This window comes from Xenopus tropicalis, chromosome 3, assembly GCF_000004195.4.
Source record: "Xenopus tropicalis strain Nigerian chromosome 3, UCB_Xtro_10.0, whole genome shotgun sequence".
Taxonomy (NCBI): domain Eukaryota; kingdom Metazoa; phylum Chordata; class Amphibia; order Anura; family Pipidae; genus Xenopus; species Xenopus tropicalis.
In genome coordinates this window covers 82,644,660-82,666,651 of record NC_030679.2, presented here as the reverse complement: position 1 = coordinate 82,666,651, position 21,992 = coordinate 82,644,660, and the positions used below count along the sequence as shown (strand labels likewise).

Sequence of the window (21,992 nt, the reverse complement as noted above, 5' to 3'; positions counted from 1 at the left end):
TTCATTTATTAAGGCAAAAAGTGAAGCACTAAAATGGAGAGAACTTGCAAAGGTAAAGGCACTTATGTGCAAATACAAAGTATAGTTTCTGTGGATGCAAGGGACCCTGAAATGAACACCTACCTTGAGCTTCCAGTAATTCCAAGGGTCCCTTATTTGGCTGTGCCAACAGATGCATCACATGGAAAGTAATACTATTAACACACACAAGAAAGAAAAACGTGCACCACTTCAGTAAGTAACGTGTGTCTTCTTCAGTAAATAGTGAGAAAATAGTGAACCACTTATCAACCCCTGTTGTAAGCTCTTCTCCAAAGCTCCCTGTGTTGCCAGCCCTTCCCCTCCAATACTTATCAGATCTCTTTGCTCTAGCCAAAAATTTTAGACAACCAATGGCAAAAAATTTAAGTATGAAGGTAGGAAAGCATGAAGAATGTTTGGCAGTTAGTCAAAAGGATGATGAGTAGTGATGAGAGTACAGGAAGAAATGCACATGCAGAACAAGAAGTGTGGCGGAGTAAGTCCTAAAATGAACACCACATATCAGCATCAGTTATCACCTACTGAAATCACCAAATTTGTCAGGGGGAACTTTGGCATTAATTTACCACTGCTATGTTACCTCCTCAAGACATTCCATCCCATCATATTCCGAGTATGAATTACTCTTATCAGTAGGACATGTTCCAGTTTTGAATCTAAAGGTTCAGTTTTGAATTAAAAATGTTTTTTGAATTAATAAAATAGACAGTTAAAATGACATTTTTGTGCTATAGATATTATGAAGTGAAGGAAACTGGTTTACTGACTTAAGAACTTGGTTTTCTAATGGGAACTTCCTTATTTGATTGAGAGTTTATCACTTGAGGGCTTCATCTCAGCATTTTATTGTTTTCTAGATTCTTACTTCAGTTCCAATAAGAATTCCAATATTTTTGCTGGTACAAGATTCTCCCCAAAGATATCCTGTGATCAGTTGTTACAGCAACTCATTATTGCACTGGCATCTTTGAGTAATCTAAACCTTCTGCCTGACAATATAAATTGGCCTGGAGATGTTAAGATCACTGAATTATTTTCTCATCTTAACACCTGCTGGCTGTTCATATTTTTCTTTATTCGCTGATATTCATTTTTATCCTATACATGAAAAAACAGAAACAAGCAGAAAACTTATATTAACTGTGATAACTTTAGGTGCATGCTTATATCCTCCATGGTCACTGGAATTTACTCTACTGTAAAAGTGTATATGTTAATGCTTCCAGATCACTATAAAGTTTTATTATGGTCTAAAAAATTTGCGTAGACAAAAAATTCTGCATCTAAGAACATTGCTAAATATAAGTATAAGAATGGCAAGATGGATGGGAAATGGAGACGGGAAATGGGATAAAAAAAATATCGGTGTATTGAGCCCTGTATGATAAGACTTCTTCTGTTATCAAATAGATTTTATGGAGAAAAAAAAAGTACATCCATTTCCGATATTAACATTCAGGAATAAACGCTTTGGGTATAGCAGCCAGATATCTACTGCACCATTTACGTTGCTGCATGTTCACTGCACAGAAGACTCAGGGCCTATCTATTACATTGTCCCAGCAGGTTGCCACAGCATAAAATCTGGTATCTCTCAAGCACACAGAAGTGCATGCTCCATTGTGCATTTTATTTTCTTTTAAATGCATTTGCATTTCATTTAAGATATATATAATTCAAATTCACACTAGCTGAATAAAGAAGGACCATGAGCAGGTTGCTTTATAGTTTGGGATTGTGGTCCAAAATTCACTCATATTGTCCTATTTAATTTTGTTAAGCGCTGTTGAAATTGGACACTGCCATTATATTGTATTGCTTTAATGCAATAGCCAAACAAAAACAAACTAAAAATTCTCCTCATTTTTTTTAAATAGGTTTGGCTTAAAAAGATCTATAGCTATACTATCCATGGTTACAATAATAACATAATATTTTGCACTACAACATTTTGCAGTTAAATATAACATACTGTGTGCTCTCTGAAAGTAACATATCCTTTATAATTACTGTCTGTTTGCATATAAAATCACCCAGCTAGTCACAAGTGAGTCAGAAAGAGTCCCATCAGTGCTTGCTTGCTTGCTTTGCACCGGTTTTGTAGAGTTCTGTCAGAGATGAAAAAACTGGGGTCTTGGTCAGTATTTGCATTGCTGCTGTGCTCTGAAGGATCACTGTGCACAGTAGTATTTACGGACAGCTGACAACTTTCCAATGAGCAATGTTTACTCTGAACCCCAGGCTACTTATTCTTCTGTAAACTATTCAAAGGTTATTAAAAGGCACAGCTTGAAAGTCACTCATATCCGCACATGGTTGCATACGGCAATTATTTGTACTTTGCTAGGTAATACATATTACATATCATTATATGTCAGCCACTGCAAACACAGTCAACACCATGCATTGCTAGGCAACATGTTTTTTTGCCATAGGTAGCATCTATGATGTTGAAACAGAAATAATATTGTGCCAATGTCATAGATTCTATCATCTTTAGCTCTTAAGTATTATCTCATATGAGGCTGTGTGCATTGCAGTAAACTGACATTGCAGCTGAATGGATCTTGAATGGATCTTGAAGGACTGGTAACAGGGTGCTGGGGAATGTGCCCCACTATGGTACTGTTTCTTCTTCACAAAGTAACCAGTAACGCTGAACTAATGTAGTAACAAATAATTGGTTTTTATCCTATCTAGAATTAAAGGTACAGCTGTGTTGTATGTAAAGGTACAAGTACAGGTATGGGATCTATAATCTGTTGTTCAGATAGAGAGGCCATTTTAATCAAGTAATTTAAAATTTTAAAACATATTGTATATATATTGTATATATATATATATATATATATTGTGTGTGTAAATATATATATATATATATATATATATATATATATATATATATATATATAAAACATTGTATATATATATATATATATACATTTAACACTTAAAAACACTTAAATAAACAGTTGTGCTCATCATTTATGTTGCATTACACAATTTTTTATGCATTTACATTGCAATTAAGAAGCGCTAAAAACACATCCTAAACGGATGGATTTTGAGCCTGTGTGTATAAGTGAAAAAGTGAGGACCTAAGTGATAAGTCTTGTAATTATGAATAAGCCTATACATATTTTCATAGTTTGATCAAATGTACATTTTCAGTCTTCTCACTCTTTCTGTGTAATTAAAGTTGATGTCACAAGCTAAAGGGCCCACACTGATCCACAGCATGAAGTGCACACCCTTAGGTTTTCCAGTGCATAAGCAAGTACAGAGTGCTGGTTTGGAAAGAGGGATTGGCAGGCTTTACTTTCACACTTACAGTAGACCCACTGAAGCAGAGCAGTCATATTGGATTATAAATCAAATTATTCCAAAGACAGTTTACTGAGGCAGAAGCCCTCATGTACCAAGAGGCTGAGGACCAAAGCAGGCAGAAATGTTCCAACTGCAAACACATAAAAGGAGTCACAATGGAAATAGTTTATACCAAAAATAAAATCATTGAATTAAAGAGGATTTACACCAAAAAAAAAATATAATTCTAAGCAATTTTTGAATATATTAAATATAAAATCTGACTACATACCTATTACATTTACATTTATTTTTTTTTAATTATTGTGTAATTAAACGTTGCTTAGACATGTTTTTTGTTATTATGCAAAAAATAGGTCTGGGGACTGAAGGACCCCTTTAATGAATATGATATGAAAATGTTGTGGTCTCTCTGCTGATGTCATGTACTTGTGTTTCTCCTCCTCTGAGTGACACTAAAAGTACCAACTGATTTAAATGAAACATTCTTCTAAAAAGAATCATATCATTATTCATATACCTGAATAGAAGCAGCCATACTGTTCTCAATTAAAACAACCAATTACATGTAATTTATATCTTCCCATTGAAACTTGTATCCAAGTTAGGGAAATGGTAGAATACTTTTACTGAGCGATTACTTTTAAAACCATTTATTGGTCCTTTGCATCTCTGTGTACCCAGTGGAAAAACATTGACCACAAAAAATAGGCTTTGATCTATTTTTTTCTGTATTTGGCATTTATCCCTGTGGGTACAGAAATGCAGGCATGAATACAAATAAGTAAATGTTGTTTGACATGCAGTAAAACATACAACATGGCATAATTGTGTATTCCCTTCATCACTAGAAAAGGTTTCTAATATTTTATTGTGCTCACAAGTTGGGATTGATTGGAACAATAATAATTCATCATACAGTATATAGCGAGTGTGTAGCTACAAAGGTATTAAAAGAAACAGAAAGAGGAGTAAGTAGGTGAAAGGGTCTACCTTAGCACTGTAGCATAATCTATGCTACATGGATTCAGGATTTTTTGTAGAATACTTTATTGTTGTACAGTATATGAAGATACATTTAATACAGTTCATACTGCAAATCAGATTTGTGATCGGTGAATGAATAAACAAATCATTTTGAACCTATCTACATTGAAATTCATACATTGATTTGCATGAAATGGACGTCAACAGCAAATTCTGAGTGAATTTGAATATAGTCAAAATTGTATTTGTATCGTTAATAAAGAACCTAAGAGTTCCGCCATTTATGATCACTGTATTTTTGCTTTTTAAATATCAGTTTATGATAAAGCAAAGCCTGCCTTGCTTTATAAGAGGAAATTCATCAGATAATGAGATGATGAATGTCACTTGGTATATCATAAGGCCATTAGCCTCAGAAAAGGTACACAAAAGTACAATTTTTTCCCTTTCTAATAATAATAATTGGCAGTCTGAGTCATGGACATTGAGGTATTGTATCTGGGGCGGGGGAGTTGTGAATAGGCTATCGAATAAATAATATGATTGCAACTGGTTTAAGGGATCTCCAGTCTCCTATAAGACCTTATTTTCACAAGGCTGCATCTGTGACTACAGCTTCACTACAAAAATGTCTGTGAATGTGCTAATAGGCCTTGTGAGAATGTTTTTATAACCACCCATCTGTCATTTTTTAACAGGCCTGATTGGCAAGCACTTGGAACAACTGACATCTGTTCATGCTTATTGATATGTAGATTTATGATAATGACTATGAACAATGAGACACATAATTACCTCAGGTGAATGATAGATTTTCTCGTGTCTACTCTTAAAAAAAGACACATCTTGAAACTAATCATGTGTAGAGATCAAAGGGAAAACGCAGAGATTTTTGGATTTTGAATCATGACCAGTTAGAGTAGAAATTGCGTCTCTTGTGTTGCAAGGAAATTACACTGCAATTGCAACTCACATTCCTTGTGATGCAGACAATCACGTGAACTCATGTGAAAACTCATGGACAAGATTCATTTCAAGGAGAAAAGTTTTCTCCAAATTCATTTTTTTTCCATAGACGTCAATGGAGTTTTAACGTGATAAACATTGAGATAAGTTTTTCTTCATTAAATTGCACCTCACATTGAATCTCGTCTATGAGTTTTCAAACGATAAACCTTTATTTCACTGAATCCAGCCATATGTATTAGACTTAGGCAAATGAATCAGTTGCACTGACTAAAATTATAGTGTCAATGAGCCTAAAGAGCTGATTTATAATTATAAAAATATCACCACCTAAAAAGTGGAGTGCTTTATATTTTTGGAAAAAAACACAATTATTGGGGGGAAAATCCTGCTTGAGGGAAAACAAATGCAATCAAAGCAAAAAAAAAAAAAAAAAAAACACAGTGGGTAAAAATAAATCTCACACATTTGAATGATTTTTGAATTTTGAATGAATGATCATGAATCAGCCCTTAAGTGTCTTCTCAATAAGAGTGCACATTAACATTGCTTTTGGTTTTCTCAAAAGGCCATTGAATTTTCAAGAAGAAAACCAATGATTCCCATTTTTATTTACTAAGCAAAAAAAGATCATTTTAAAGCAAATTTCCTTATTCAAGTAAATCAGATATAAATGAAATCTATCAGTAATGCAAGAACTATAAGTTGCAATTTCCTTTTAAAATCATAGAAAAATATAGGGACTCGCATATCAGTTTAGATACCTGAGATATATAAAGCATATGTGACTGACTAAGCTTCTTTACAAGCTTTCAGCTTTCTCCATCTAAACTGTCATGGGTGATAGACTGCAATAGGCTGCAAATTACTTGCAAAAGCTTTGCATGAAACTTAACTATTTGCTCTGTTTCTTTCTGGCCAGTTACAGACAGATATAACATATTTGTGGGCGGAAGTGTTTTTGAATGTGTAAATGCAATGATATCATTTTATTTTAATAATGGGGCAAATTGCAATATAGCATGGAGATGTGATTTCAAAATATGCAACATTTATCTTTTATCAATAAAAATAAGAGAATGTTTTTTTACCATTGCTAATAGGAACTAGTTATTAGTCCTAGGCAAAAAAAGATGTGAATCATTTATTTATGCAACGGGGGGAGGTTGGCTTTATGTTTATGACTGGTACCATGATGTAAATAATGCTTATAAATGCAGTAGATCTACTTGGGATCTACTGCAGGGTCTCACTCAACAAAGATATACTTTCCTGAATATGAGTATTAAATCTCCTTTACTATGTGGTTTTATGCTGTGGTAGACCTTTCTGCAGCTCAGTTCTAACCCATGTTAGGATTTTTAGGTGATGTACCAATAAAAAATACTTATAATCTATAATGTTTATGTATTAACCTCTGTTTTTGTTACCATCTAAGGCAAATGCAAGGTGGCTGCTCAATTGTTATTTATTATTACCTTGCATGGAAACATTTTGGAGACATTTCATGCTGTATACTAATTCCCAATACCTATTGCTTGCTTTAAAGACAACAATCAATCTATTCCCCTCCACCATTCTCATACACTGCATGACAAAGATGTTCTGGAGGAAAAAAACATCTGATCACTAAACACTTTGTCGCTGAAGGTTTCTTTTGTCTCTTACACAGGCATGAATGCTTTGCAATTACAGAATTTGGCTACTTTAGCAGCTGCAGCAGCCGCAGCCCAAACCTCAGCAACCACCACAAATGCAAATCCTCTCTCCACAACGACTAGTGCACTGGGAGCGCTAACAAGTCCGGGTGAGGCGTGTTTTCTGTCTGTTGCCCAGAACATTCCTTTTGGATGTTCACCGACAACAATTGTGTGGCCATTGCATTACTATTTTAATAGCATGTTTTTGTTCCTCATAAACCCACTGATGCCAGCATTTTCATTTTTATCTTTTTTTTACTACATTATTTTTATTTTGTTTGGTAAAGCTGTACAGCTGCCCATACCATAATCCTGCTATTTTAAAATGTCATTAACAATACTATCTTGTCTTGTCTTTTTATTACTAAATTACTTTTCATCTGTAACTCGTAAAATGATCAGCCTGAAGTATTATATATATTAATTAATACTGTGTACTTTATATAAAATGATGATCTATTTTTGGGTCCCAACCCACAAGTTGAAAATCCTTGACCAAAGACATTACAAGAAATACTAGGATGATTTTGCACATCTCTACTAATATTGTCATATTCCTTTGGGCTGTTCTAAGGCCAGTAAAACCAGCATTTACTAATAACATTCTAAAAAAGGACTACCCCCTCAAACCATAAGGGCAAAAATAACACAACTCATTGTTCATTCAATGTTATGCTGTAAGAACTCTAATTGTGGGCACAATGCAAGGACGTGCAGCTCTGCTTACCAACTGCCACTCCCTACCTAGTACCTCTTAATGACATGCAAGGTAGTGTCAAGTGTGGGGGTGGGGGAGGGGAAGCCTACATGCCTCCACTTGCCCTCCCCCCTGAATCCCCTGCTGACTAACATGGTCAGTGCTGAATCCAATACCATGCTGAAGGTTTAGCTGCAGCCAATTGCAAACAGCTAAATACAAAAGTGCAAACAAAAATGGCAGATTGCAAATGAGGCCTATTATCTTTACTAGGAAACCCAATTAAATTGCACTGTGTTAATTTTAATTGAATAATGGAAATATTATGGGCCACAAAATAGAGTTTGACTGCTCAAAGCAAAAGGCCAAAAGACATTTTCCAACTGAAAAAGGTAATAGCTGGGGGAAATATTGAAGTGCTGGAAATGTCTTTAGATTCCCCAAGTGAAAAAAAGTGAATATAGTTATCACTAGCTATGCATGCTACTGTTTCATCCTTCGCTCTTAACTATTCTTTGTGTGGTAACAAACTAAAAATTGTTTTCTGTTAGTATAATTCTTTTTATGTCTGGCAGTATATACACATGGGTGATAAAATGGCAATGCATATAAAGCCTATTTTGACAAAAGTGGCCAACCATCACACAATGTTTGCCAACACTTAAAGATATTTTATTTTTTTTAATTTTGAATGGAATTTGATTGCAAATTAAACAAGGCCGGCTAATGTCCTCTGGTGGTATTTGAGGTGATTGGCTATCTGCACACTTCGTTTTGCTGCCTGGATCTGTGCTATTTTTGAGTCCACATATGTCCACATATATTAAACTGCTCACAAATTAGTTTAGTGGTCAGACTTAACAGTCAGTCTGTGCTTAGCTTAAATTCACTGAAAACATTTTTTACTACCCAACAAAAAAGTGCAGGCAATGATGAGCCCTGAGCATAACTGTGTCTCTACTTGGTAACTACATTTTGTGTTTCAGCTGCCTGGCTACACTGAGATTTTTAATAGAATCTTAAATATGTTGCCAGAAAATTACCATCTGCTTCAAACTTGCTGAAGATTTTTGGCTGGAAGAAAAATTGTCTGTCAGCTGCTTTTTTGATACATACTTTTACATATAAGGCGCTTTATGCAATATTGTTTTATAGACCTACATGGTTTGGGTTCCTACATGGTTTCCTTTAAATAAATATAAAATTCCAAACCTTTAAATCTATGCATTCAAAACCAGCTTTGCTTTACATATTACAATACTTTAGCAAAATGTATTGTACTCTATAAATATTCAGTTTGGTCCCCACCCCAAATATACCAGCTATGGTGCCAGGCATTTGGGCTCCCAAGGGATTCAGAAGTGATTTTTTAACAGGCAGATTAACAACAAATACATTAAAATTGTCCAACACTGAGTTTAAATTTCCCTTTCACTTATATGAATAAATCAGGAGGCTTGCATCCCTGTCCCATCCGCAGATGAAGCAGTGTATATTCTTGTTTCATGGCAAAGCTGCTCCCACAGAATCATTCTTACAGGGAAAAACAGGCATTTTGACAGCGCACAAGTTATTGCAATAAATTACATTCTGAGACACACAAGATGGCAACTGTGAATGATTTTTCAGAATGGAGTCAGCCATGAGACATTATCGCATGGTACAGGCAGAGCACAAGGAAACACAAATATTTCCAATAGCTTGCTCCTACCTGTATGTAGTTTAGTGAGCAGCAATTGTAAAATATAAAACCAGTTGCATTAACAATGATCAACCTGAGAAACATAAGGGTAAATTAAAAATGAATTATTTGAACAAAACCAGGAATTATATAATATTAATACATGTAGTAAATGATACTTGAACACCATACTTAGGTACATAATTTATTCATCCTCAGTTTATAAAAGCTATATATTTATTGTAAACTCTGTTGCCCATGACTGCACTTTCCCCTTTTCCCCAACATGCTAAGCACCTAGAGGGAATAATGAAATGGCAATTGCTTTGTCACTTTGCTTAACCAGAGTTTAGCCACTGACATTTTAAAGTAACTTTTTGCATAACAAAGCAAGGCACCTTGAAGATGGGGCTTTACTGAAAATACTATGTAACTTTGGCCTCCACAGATATGTACAATATTTCAGTGAATGCAGATACCAAGCATTATGCCAAAACTCATATTCTATTAAAAAATAAAAATCCTTACAGCTTAACAGAGTCTCTGTCACAATAAAAGCTTAGTGTCAGTATCAAAAACATTCTGGGAGCTGATTCTAGCAGCTCTGACTATACCTTTGTTCTGCTTTCTTTTGTATTATATGAGAATGTACAGTTTTCACGTAGGTTCTTTGAAAAGAACTTCTGTACTGAGTCAATTTATTTTACAGCTGAAGAAAACATTTATATAAAAGGTGGTCATACAGTCATTGGCTGTGAACATTTTCAATACCAAATGTCATTGTTTTGTGTTGCCTTGCTTGTGATTGGATAGCCTTTGCTACTTATCCAGTTAACAAGAATCTGCCGCCATCCTGATATTGTAAAATGAAATTCTTCTTTTAGATATGTTATCAAAATATGGATTTGATTGTGAAAAAAGATGTATTCTATCATACAAATTATTTTAGTAGCTAAGAAGTAAATGCAAATATTACTATTTGCATAAAAAAACTGGAATGTATATTTATACAAAGTAAAATGCCTCAGAGTATAGATACAATAGTCTAAATATATTTTAATGCAGCAATTTGAAGACAATATATTTTATTGGCTGCAACCAGGACATGGCTTGGACAAGTTGAATACTTGAGTAAGGAGTTTGTATAAAATTTATATCATCTAATTCTGCACTGTGCTTTTATTTGTATTGAAAAAGCTGCCCTATTGTGTCCATTCAGGTCTGGTACACCCTTTTTCGTCCTCCTTCATTGTAATATAACACAAAATACACAGAATATGATAAAAATTCATTCTTCCACACCCCCACAGCAGCACTAATGTTCCATGGCCACCAATATTTGTCCAGTTATGCCCAGAACCAGGTCTTTTCAATGTTTTATGGCATATTATATGGCCAATAACACCAGAAAATGAAAATACCTTAAATGCAATGTACATGCATTTAAACATATAATATTCCTTTTGTCTGCACTTTCTAATAAATTTACTGTTGCTAAAAATAACACAATTCATATGTAAAATATCTGTAGTTATTTTGGCAGTACTATTAGAGCAAGTCATGAATATTTATTATCATGCACAATAAGCAGAATAGATTAGGTGGGGCTTTGTTTAGACAAAAGATAAAATATAGCTAAACAAAGGAGACCAGGCAGCATACATACTGAAATTAAATTAAAAAAAAACATGACCTCTGCTTCAAATAAACATGTGTGATTGTATATAATAGAAATCTATGTTCTTTATAAAACAAAATGATACCTTTACATGGGTAGTTTTCATATGATATTGACAGTGATATTCTGATACTTTATAACTTTTTTATTTTTGTGGGTCTTTGAATTATTCAGCTTTTTCTTCTCTCCAGTTTCAGCAGCTCTCTGGTTGGTAGGGTTCAATTTAGCCTAGCAACCAAGGAGTGGTAAGAATAAGATACTGGAAAATGAATAGGAAAATCTTGAATAAAAAGATAAGAAAGGTAAATACCAATTAAATTGTCATTTGACAGCTGGAATAAGGCAGAAGATGAAGGTAAATAATTACAAAAATAGAACAAATAAAAAATGAAGAATAGGACATTTTATAACATGTTAAAGGTTAACTTAAAGGTAAATTACTGAAAGATAAAAATATTTTTGATTTTCTTTTAAAATATATTTTCCATATAATTTTAGTATAGCCTTGTCTTTTAACCAGTTATATGCTTTTATGCTATTAGTTATGTATAACTAGAAATGTTCAGTTATACATGTTAAAACATATTGTCACTTTCTTTTGTCCCAGTAGAATGACTGTTGTACATTAACTAGTATCTCCTAGTTACAGAGCAGGCTTGTGGTTTGGTTTATTCTAATCAAGTGGTATTAATTACTGCAATAGCAACTGGAAACATAAGCATATTTAAATATGGTCATCCAGTATTATTTATTACATAAGCAAAGAGGATTATCTAAATAGCTACCTTCTAACATGTAAATTACATAACTGCTTCAGCATAAATCAAGAAAATAAAACCTTGATTGAGGAATTCAGTGGGGTTTTTATTATCATTTTATTATATGATAATTATATTAATATAAAGTATCTTGGCTGTGTTCCCTTGGTAACTTTGTTCTCATAACTTAAAAGGTGAGATTCTCTTTGAGCTGAAGAACACCTACGGCCATAAGCTGTTTCCTTTGTTTCATGGTAGGAAACATTAGAGTTGAGTATTTATAAACTGGTTTCAGATAAAATAATTGTCCCCTTTAATTACTATAAACATGTAGAGAAGGAATATGACTACTGAGATACAGTGCCTATTATGAGTATATAAAACACAATAGGGAAAAATGTAATAAAAGTTGTAAAGGAAATAAAAATCTCATAAATAACAAAGATGAACATTTTTCCAATGTAATATTTCAATAGACAGTTATGTTGTCAATTTTAATTATGCAATGTGCATTTTTGGCAGTGAGTTGATGTATACACTGCACACTGGTGTAAATTATATAATGCGCACTCATTTGTCCACTGGCGAACGGGTTGCTAATAATTTCCCAGGTTCATCAAAGCTGCACTAAACCCACCCAAAGTATTCACTCTGCAGTTATATTTTTCACTACTTGTATTACATTCAACCAAATGAACTATGTTAACTGTTTTATCAGAAATGAGTGTACTATTCCGGCATGTAGGGAAGGCTGAGCTTTCCAACATTGTTTCTACAGCTCTGAGATTGAGATATCATAATATATCTGTTATAATATTGCCAAAATGGATGCCAGTTTACCCGCAAATTAGTCAGTCCAGTAGAAAAAGGCACAAAAACACTTTCACCACACCTGACAAAGTTTCACCTGGTGAAAACTGCAAAAAGCAAAACAAGGAAATGAGAAAAATGATTTTTTTTTCACATTATTATTATTAGGGCATTAACTTGAGGAATGAAACCAAAGTTGGCCTCTTTATAGATCTCTGGTAAGGCCTTACCTTTACTACCAGTTCTTAAAAATATTAACAAGCGTAGAGAGTGAAGACACATGCAACTAAACTGGTAAAAAGGATTTAAGAAATGAACTATGAGGAAAAACTGTATATTGAGGAGTAAGCACTCAATGAGCATTCCTCAAGGCAGATGTATAAAAGGATGGCCTGCTTTAACTATGGTACTTCAATAAACTAATTTGACTTTTACACATCTGCTTTTAGGAATGTTCATTGAGTGCTTGCTCTTTAGCATACAGTTGTATCTGCCCTCCTAGCTAAAGGCTCAGGAGCTTTTATCATCCGTGCTGAGTTTTGGACATACATCCAAAAAAAGGCAATTGTGTATACAGTAGAGTACATTAGAGAACATTATAGACTGATAATGGGAAATCTTTTTTTACATAGAAAATAACAAAGAATCAAAGGCCACCTCTTTAGACTTGGTTCTTCACAGTGAGGGCAGAAAGGTTGTGGAATGCCCTGCGGGTGATGTTGGTATTGCAGATTCTATTACTGACATTTAGTGATGGGCGAAATGTTTCGCCAGGCATGGATTCGCTGCGAATTTCAGTGTTTCGCCATTGGCGGATTGTTTCACGAAAAGGATGAAAAAATTCGCAGAGCATCCAAAAATTGTCGCCCGCGACAAAAGAATAGCTGTGGGCGACAAAAAAATAGTCGCGGGCGACAAAAAAATAGTCGCGGGCGACAATTTTTTTTGACGTGCAACGGGACAGATTCGCTCTTCACTACTGACATTGAGTGACTTGGATGATTTCCTAAACAAGCATAATATTCAAGGCTAAAGTGATTTAATGACCTACAGTTAGGCAGGAGCCTTATCTAAGCAATTTTGATCTCCTTAGTGTCCTAGGCCTTCATCACTTGGACTTTTTCTGTGAATAGTCAGGTAAATTTTATTGTATGGGAACAAAGCTAGCACTAGTTCTAGTAACCCACAGCAACTAGTACCAGCTGGTAGCATTTACTGATATTCTAACTGATTACTGTGGGTTACCATATTTTGCACATTTTGTTCCGTTATCCCACTCATTTAGGGTCCAATTCACTAAAGGCCAAAAAACGAGTGTTATTTATAGCATGCGTTAAAAATATTATCACTTCTTATATTGTGCGAGTTTAACTATCGATTCACTAAAAGGACACTTGTCTGAATAAAGAAGCAATGTCATTGTCATTATTTATGTTGTGATGACATATTTTTAATGGATATTTTAAACCATGCAATATATTTATGCGTTATTTCGTGGCATGCAATATTAGCGCACGCTATTACACACATAGCAGTTACTTTCGGAAAACTATTGTTCTAAAAATTACCATTTCCCTGAAAACTGGAGGATGCATCACTCTAGGAAGATCACATACTTGAAAAATTCCGACTGCAAACTCCATCTTGTCACCACAGATAATCACCAGCTGCAATTTTGTTTAGTAATGCCTACTCCTTGGAGGCATTACGTTTCACAGTAATTAACGCCACATTTTATCCTTTTAATGCTTCAAATATGTCTGTGAATTATGCGTTAGTATTATTTCTATTCAATAATAACGCTTTGCGATAATCAGGATTTTTGTGCATGCGATATGAGTAGTAATGGATGCAAAATGACTTTGAATGAATCAGTACTTAGTTACAGAACACTTTTTAACACATAAAACTATGCGTTAAGCATTAACGACCTTTAGTGAATCGGCCCCTTAGTCTTGTAGCATGCATTTATTTGTAGTTTTGTAGTTTATATTATAAAATTGTAGGCATTCCCTGCATTGCGCAGTTCTTAAAGTAGCCCCAAAGTTTTGCATAAGATTATTCTAAGTATAAGAAAGTTTGAATGTGGGTTAATGGCTTTCTAGGAAGTGATGACTGGAACCTTGTATTTGGTGCTCATGGTACACGTGAGATTTTTCTAAAGTACACAGAGGAGTCCAGCTCTGACTAAAGGACACAATGCAAAGAGTTGTGATTAATGGGACAGTTTCTTATTAGACCATTGTTGTAGTACTGGGTCTGTCCTTGGGCAACTTTGTTTCAAAATTATTCACAAGCGACCTTGGAATTGGCATTGAAAGCAGCATTCCAGTGCTTGCCAATGCCACTAAATTCTGCAAAGTAATAAGCTCAGTGCAGGATATTTTAATTCTTTGGGGACATTAATACAAAATTACTACTCCTGAAGTAATTGAGGGCTTGGCAGTAAGTGTCAGATGAAATCCTGAACTGATAAATGAAAGGATAGGGGTAAGACAAATATGCCTGCATGTAATGCACAAAAATATAATGTACTGGTTGGATTTCCTGTTTGCGGTAGATAAAATGGATACAAATATGTGACCATATGCCTTGTCAGTTAGCATGGTCCCAGTATCCTGACTACACAAACACAGGATAGCAATAGGTTTTAAATCCACATACCTGATTTAATAAATATAGGGAGTCACTGTTTTTGGACCCCAAAATATATTATTATACAGGAAAAACTAGCAATGACCTATCCTTATTTAAAGTTTTAATTAGAATACAAATTTGATTATCTAGTTATTTTAGTTTCATAATAAAATTAACTTGGAAAACATCGTCTTTAATGTATCTGTTAATCGTCACAGCCAGGAAACAACTTACCCTAGGGGGCTGATTTACTTACCCACGAACGGGTCGAATGGAGTCCGATTGCGTTTTTTTCGTAATGATCGGTATTTTGCGATTTTTTCGTATGTTTTGCGATTTTTTCGGATTCTTTACGAATTTTTCGTTACCAATACGATTTTTGCGTAAAAATGCGAGTTTTCGTATCCATTACGAAAGTTGCGTAAAAAGTTGCGCATTTTTCGTAGCGTTAAAACTTACGCGAAAAGTTGCGCATTTTACGTAGCGTTAAGTTTTAACGCTACGAAAAATGCGCAACTTTTCGCGTAAGTTTTAACGCTACGAAAAATGCGCAACTTTTTACGCAACTTTCGTAATGGATACGAAAAACTCGCGTTTTTACGCAAAAATCGTATTGGTAACGAAAAATTCGTAAAGAATCCGAAAAAATCGCAAAACATACGAAAAAGTCGCAAAATGTTCGTTTTCAAGTCGGAACTTTTCCAATTCGGGTCGGATTCGTGGGTTAGTAAATCAGCCCCTAAGTGTGTCAGATGTAAGACTTCGACACACCAGGCAAAACTATAGTGGTGCTACCAGGGAGAATTGCAACACCAAAACCATCCTTATTCACTAAAGCAGACAATATAAAGGCAAGGCAGAGCCAGTGGCACCTTTGCAAAACAAAATAACATTTAGCTCTTTGCTAAACACACAGGATTTTTATTTTTTTCTAAGGGACCCTTTATTGACAGTAATAACTAAATCAATTTGGAAAGTTTAGTTTAAAAATGTCAGTGTTAAAATTCCAATAAGATCAAGCTGGGATTCAGAGTGGATGTTGCTTTTATTTTAAATAGTAGTTATTATTTCTTAGTTTTCACGCTAACCTGAATAAATGTCCATTTTTTTTGATCGTCCTGGAGTGATCTAAAAATAGCTGGTCTTTCAAGGAACATGGATAATGTGGCTTTTTTCCTATACAATAAAAAAGAGCATTGTTAGTTCAAGGAAAGTATGAATGAAGAGGCTTATTGCTTAGCAGCTTGTAAATATTATGTATAAAACATTTTGCTGTTCAGACACTAATCCATTTTCACATTCAAAAGGGTTTGACACATTTTAATGATATAGAAATATAAACCTAAAGCAGATCCATGTTAGCCAGTGTGAACATTTGTAATGATAAAGAATGACAAAGAAGAAGGTGCAGTAGTGCACAATTGTGAATGCTAACTCAACCTACATATAAAGCCTGTTTACTTGATTTATAATACATTCAACCAGAACTGAGCAGTGAGAGTTTTTTCATTTTTTAACTAAATCTGCAACTTATTATTCAAGTAGAGTTTAACAAATGTGCGTTTTTCTTTTAATGGCTTACTCGTCTTTTATTTTATCTATTTGCTATACAGTTTGCCATCCTTTGCTTTCCAAACAAAAAGTACAGGTATGGAATCCTATTTCCAGTTATGCAGTAAGCTCAGGGTTACATGCATTATTTCTAAAAATTTTAAAATTGTTGTCCTAATAATAAAACAGTACCTTGTACCTGATAGTAATTAAGCTGCATAAATTCATAATGGTGACAAAAAAATTCTATTGAGTTTGTTATATCTTTACATTTTTTTAATATACTTAAGTTAAAGAGATCCAAATTGGAAATGGAAAGATCCTTTTAACTAGAAAACCTCATGCCCTATGCATTCCAGATATACAATATAAGTATATCAGTAGCTTCCATTCCTATGTATAAAAATACACTTTACAGAATAGCAATTGCTACTTAAAAATGGGTGTGATTTAGGATTGTTTAATTGCATTACCTCTAAACATTTTAGTCATTTTTTTAGATTGCACTAAAGCCAGTGGCAACTATGGAATAAAAAAAAGTTTACAAACAAAACCAATTAATTTAAAAATAATTGAAACTGAACATTTGCTTTGGTAAATATAACAACCACACCATTATTAAAGGTTGTGCTAATAATGAAATTGGATCCTAAAATGGGGTAATTAGTCATGATGACAGTTGGGATTGCAATAACAATTCAGCAGAGAGAAAAATCTTCCCTCAATACAATACAAATTTGTCCAATTTTGTAATGGAAAACAGTGTCATTCTGGGATGCAATATAAAAAGCCTCCCTGAAGTCTTAATCAGATCTATAGGCCATTTGCTATACCACAAAGGATTTGGGAAAATGAGATTAAATGTTCACAACTGTACAATGATGCTCAACCGAGAGCATCTTCCGCTTTAGAAAACTGAGGTCAAACATGTGAGGCAAATATCCGTTACCAATCCTTAATACAGCACAAAAACAGAAAGAACTTCTATTTAATAATAGTCATTTTTATTCTTAAAGATTTGAAAAACGTTTGTCAGCATGGGAACATAAGATTGATCCCTTTACTTGACAAATTTAATAGCATTCCATGAAACACATTAAGCAAACGTCTCTATTCCGTGTTCCTATGCTGACTAACATTTTTTCAGTCCATAAGAATAAAGATAACTTTTTAATTATGGAAATTCTTCCTCTTCCTATATCCTATTCTGAGGATTTGTGGCGCTAGCCAGAGGCAGTTTCACATGACACTGCATGAACAGTAAATAGGCATTGGTTGCTTCCGCTAGTTAAAGTTTGTAAATATCTGTCACACATTGATTACAATTGCTGAAAGTCATTTGTGCGAATAACTGAACAATATTGTTCTTGTGGTGACTAAATGCCATTACAATGTATTATAAACCATGGATGTTTTAATATTTTTGTAAGTTACATCGAACTACATTATTTAGCATATAAATAGTTTGTGGAGTTTATTTTTCTATGAAAAATTAACCTAAATTACAAAGTTGCTACACAAAAACACTAGGGTCAGGTTGATTATAGGCATATGAAGCTAGAAATATGATTTTGGACTGTGGACAAAAAGCAGAGTATCCAGACAATCACATGTTGTGCCACCATGCCAACCTCTCTAGATGCATGATAGACAGTATAAATATATACTTTTCCTTTTTTCTCATTTAGTGCTGTCAGTAGATTTATCTTGATTAGGCATATCTTTGTGTTGTATAATAAAGATTAATAACTATTTTTATATTGGGGTTACACACCATTAATGCCTAGAACTTTAATTACCAAACCCAGTTAAGGTCTGGTTACAAGTATAAAAATACCATGACAGGACTTACAAGATTTTCCTAAACTGGCCTGCAGACAAGAAACATGTTTCAGTATTTTATTGTAAGTATAGACTCAGTCACAATTGGCACATTATTTTTCTGCTGCTCACAAGAAAAGTTGTTAGATGTAAGCCCCTATCTTGCACCTTGCAAAGCACATATACCATTCTTATGCTAGTCACATTTACCTTCTCATTAACATGTATTTTAGGCATTGTAGAAATGCTTTTTCATTCCCTGCCTGCTTCAACTCCTAAATCATCCACTTCACTCTGTCCCCCACAGCAACAAATCCTAAAAAGACACATTAAAATGAGGAGGTGGGATTAGCGCAAAATAATTAGGCCTCATGGGATAAGAAACACTTGGCAATTGTTATGCCGCCGGGTTGTGATTATCTAATAACCATGATGCTTCTGTCATCATTTAATGATTCTATTTTACTCTACGTGTATTTAGAGTAAGCCATTGGTTTAGACCAATTAGAAGTACATTTCCATACACCAAAACCCATTCATTTGCTATGTTATGCTAAACTACTGAGCATGTTGCATAAAAGGAAATGTGTTGGCTTTAATAAACAATATAGCAAAAATCTAATATTTCTAATAAAAAATGATATCTATAATAATACATACTTTTTTTGAATACATATTTTTTTTATAATTTTTATAATTAAATGAGTTTGTGAATTAGTTATGTTGGTGTAAATAGTTTGTCAGCTTTGCAATTTTTATTATAGAGGATATCTGCAGTATTATCAAATTATTATTAAGGGTCATTTAGTCACGCATAATGGCAAAAATATAATAAGCAATGCCCATGATTGCATGAGCTGTGTTTGCACCAGTGATGTGTTCTGCCAAGGACTAATGCTGTTTTTTTAATGTAAAGCTTATACCCTTCTTTTTTTTAATACGGAGGAGACATCTCCACACTGAGAATGTATAATGTATAATGCATCCACAGCTACACTGTACAACCTCTAGAAATTACTGGTTAACCAGTAGTCTGTCTGTATAAAACTTTCTCTTAAATAAAGCTTCAATCTTATCAATGTATGCCATACAACTTACAGATATTGAATTCATGCTCAGTTCTCCAAACCTCTCTTTAAACACTTTGCCTAACCAACCACCCACTTCCTGCTTCCTGAGCCCCCCAGCAGTCACTCCCCTTATACCAGGCAGTGACTCTTTAATAACAGCTCCTGTATTGGCTCCCCCAGCCTGGTTAAACAGCCTCGGTTATTCTCCTCATCTGCTGTGTCTGGGAGGGAAATACCACTGTTTTCACAGTCACTTTTTGATAAATATGCTCCTATAAATGAGAGAAAAAAGCATTAGCACAATTACCCATAGCAACCAATCATCATCTTAATCATAATTTATTAATATAGTGTAAACAAGTTAAGCAGCACCTTAAATTACTTTAAATTACACAAGAGCCATGATTATCCTTTAAATTATGTCCTTATCAAAAGAGCTTATAATGTCATCAGTTATAACCAGTGCTTAGTGATGTCATTTGTCACATGACTCACTGACACTTGTATATTATAATAAATAATGGTCATGAAACTCCTTGGTGACTTATAATATCCCTATATTTTAAAACAGGGGGTACATTATTTACTATATAAACTATACAAACAAGGGTTAGAGAATATAAATAGGTTCAAAGACACTGCTTACAGGAATTTACTATCTAAAGGGGTTAGGGAACATTTAAAACATAAGAAGAATATAATTAATGATAAGTCAATATGAAATTAATATGCATCACTAAGCAGGTGGGTTTTTAGGGATCATTTGAAAGTTTGAGAGAGAATAGGTTGCATGACGGAGTGCATTTTGATGTCAGAGCTGGGATATACCCAGGGGTTTTATTGTTAAGGGCCTTGAGTGTGACTGCTAGTAATCTAAAGTTGATTGGAGAAGAGATTGGGAGCCAGTGAAGGCAAATGCATCGGGGAGCAGCGGATGTGGAGCAATGAGATAAATTATCAGCATTTAGAACAGATTGGAGTTGTGAAAGACTCTATGCTTCATTTTCTTACTTGTAGTAGGCTGATCAGAACGAAAGGTGGTTTGATTGCTATGGGTAACAGCACTGATTCAATATAGCAGCTATGTTAATAAATCAACCACTCTCTGCTATAACTGCCTTCACAGTGCATTTTGAGTTCTCTAGAATAGTACTTCTTACTGACATTCAATTTAGTTCCTGTGGGTAGCTTGAACATGTATTTTTAAATGTTCTTGAACAAACTGATCAGAACAGACCTTACTATATCACTCATATGTTAATGTTAAAGATAACTGAAAAAGATTGGGTTAAAAGAGCTGGATATATTTTTTTACTATCTACCATTATCATTTCACTTCTTTCTATTTTACTTGAGTTATAAGATAATATTTTCCTCTTGGTATCTGAAAGAAAAGCCCTTGGGCAATGCTTTTAACAGTACTCATTCCCATTAACCTATTTTGTTCTAATGATACCTTTGCTAGCTTTTCCTTTCCAATTTCATCTTGTTCTTTCTTCATATCTGTAGTCTCGAATATTTTCCCCCTTTGCCCTTGTTCTTTTCCCTTGCTGTTTGGAGCACATCTTCTAATTTTCCCTTTTTTTTTCTTTGCATCACTGTTAATATGTCAGATTTGTTCCAAGAGACTGCAATTCAATTTTATTGATTTAGGGAATGCTTAGTTGAGCATATAAATAAAACAATTTAGACATAGTAGTCTCCACATTCTTCTTTTTTGGTGCAAATTACTGTGTATGCTCACCCTTGTCCCAGATTTCAAAATTCAAATGTTGAAACAATGTATGCAGAAACTCTTTAGTACTATCAGAAATGCTGTGAGTGATACAGAAGCTGACAGACCACTTTCTACTGTAGCACGACAGTTTAAAAGATTTCACAACTCTGATCCTTCAAAACTGACTTTTGGGGCCATTGAGAAAATACATTTGGGAATCAAAGGAGGAATCAAACAAGATCACTATATATCCTAATGGTATTAAAGGCGAAGGAAAGGCTAATAATGAGTTAATCTCAAGCTGCAGGCATACCTTCAGTTCTCTTAATAGTGTCCTTAAGTCTCCCCATATTTCTCCCGTTCAGATGATCAGAAGCCTCATAGAAAAAAAAAACGCTGGAGCAAACTTCCGTTTCAGATATGTTATTTCATTTCAGTTCACCCTGTATCAACACATTCTCCCTAAACCAGCATTGTATCAGGCTATCTGAGGAAATAAATACGATAATTATTGTGATGCAAAGTTTGTACATCTTTAGTAACTACTATT

The 21,992-nt window shown here is 34.2% G+C and overlaps 1 protein-coding gene and 1 long non-coding RNA gene across 31 annotated transcripts in view; one reads left to right on the top strand and one right to left on the bottom strand.

Annotated features, from left to right (window-relative positions):
- The window catches only part of celf2 (CUGBP, Elav-like family member 2), a 278,315-nt gene that overhangs the window by 241,588 nt on the left and 14,735 nt on the right, over positions 1-21,992 (top strand). For 28 of the 30 annotated variants that reach the window (XM_031897543.1, XM_012958431.3, XM_012958429.3 and 25 more), the window contains 1 exon segment: positions 6,995-7,129. The exons of the other annotated variants lie outside the window; for them this stretch is intronic. In XM_031897543.1, coding sequence (XP_031753403.1) covers positions 6,995-7,129 — 135 coding nt within the window. 30 annotated transcript variants of the gene reach the window in all.
- LOC116409750 lies at positions 16,310-19,993 on the bottom strand. Its single transcript, XR_004222003.1, has 2 exons — positions 18,866-19,993; positions 16,310-16,459 (listed from the first exon to the last, which is right to left on the bottom strand). It is a non-coding gene; the product is annotated as an uncharacterized LOC116409750 (long non-coding RNA).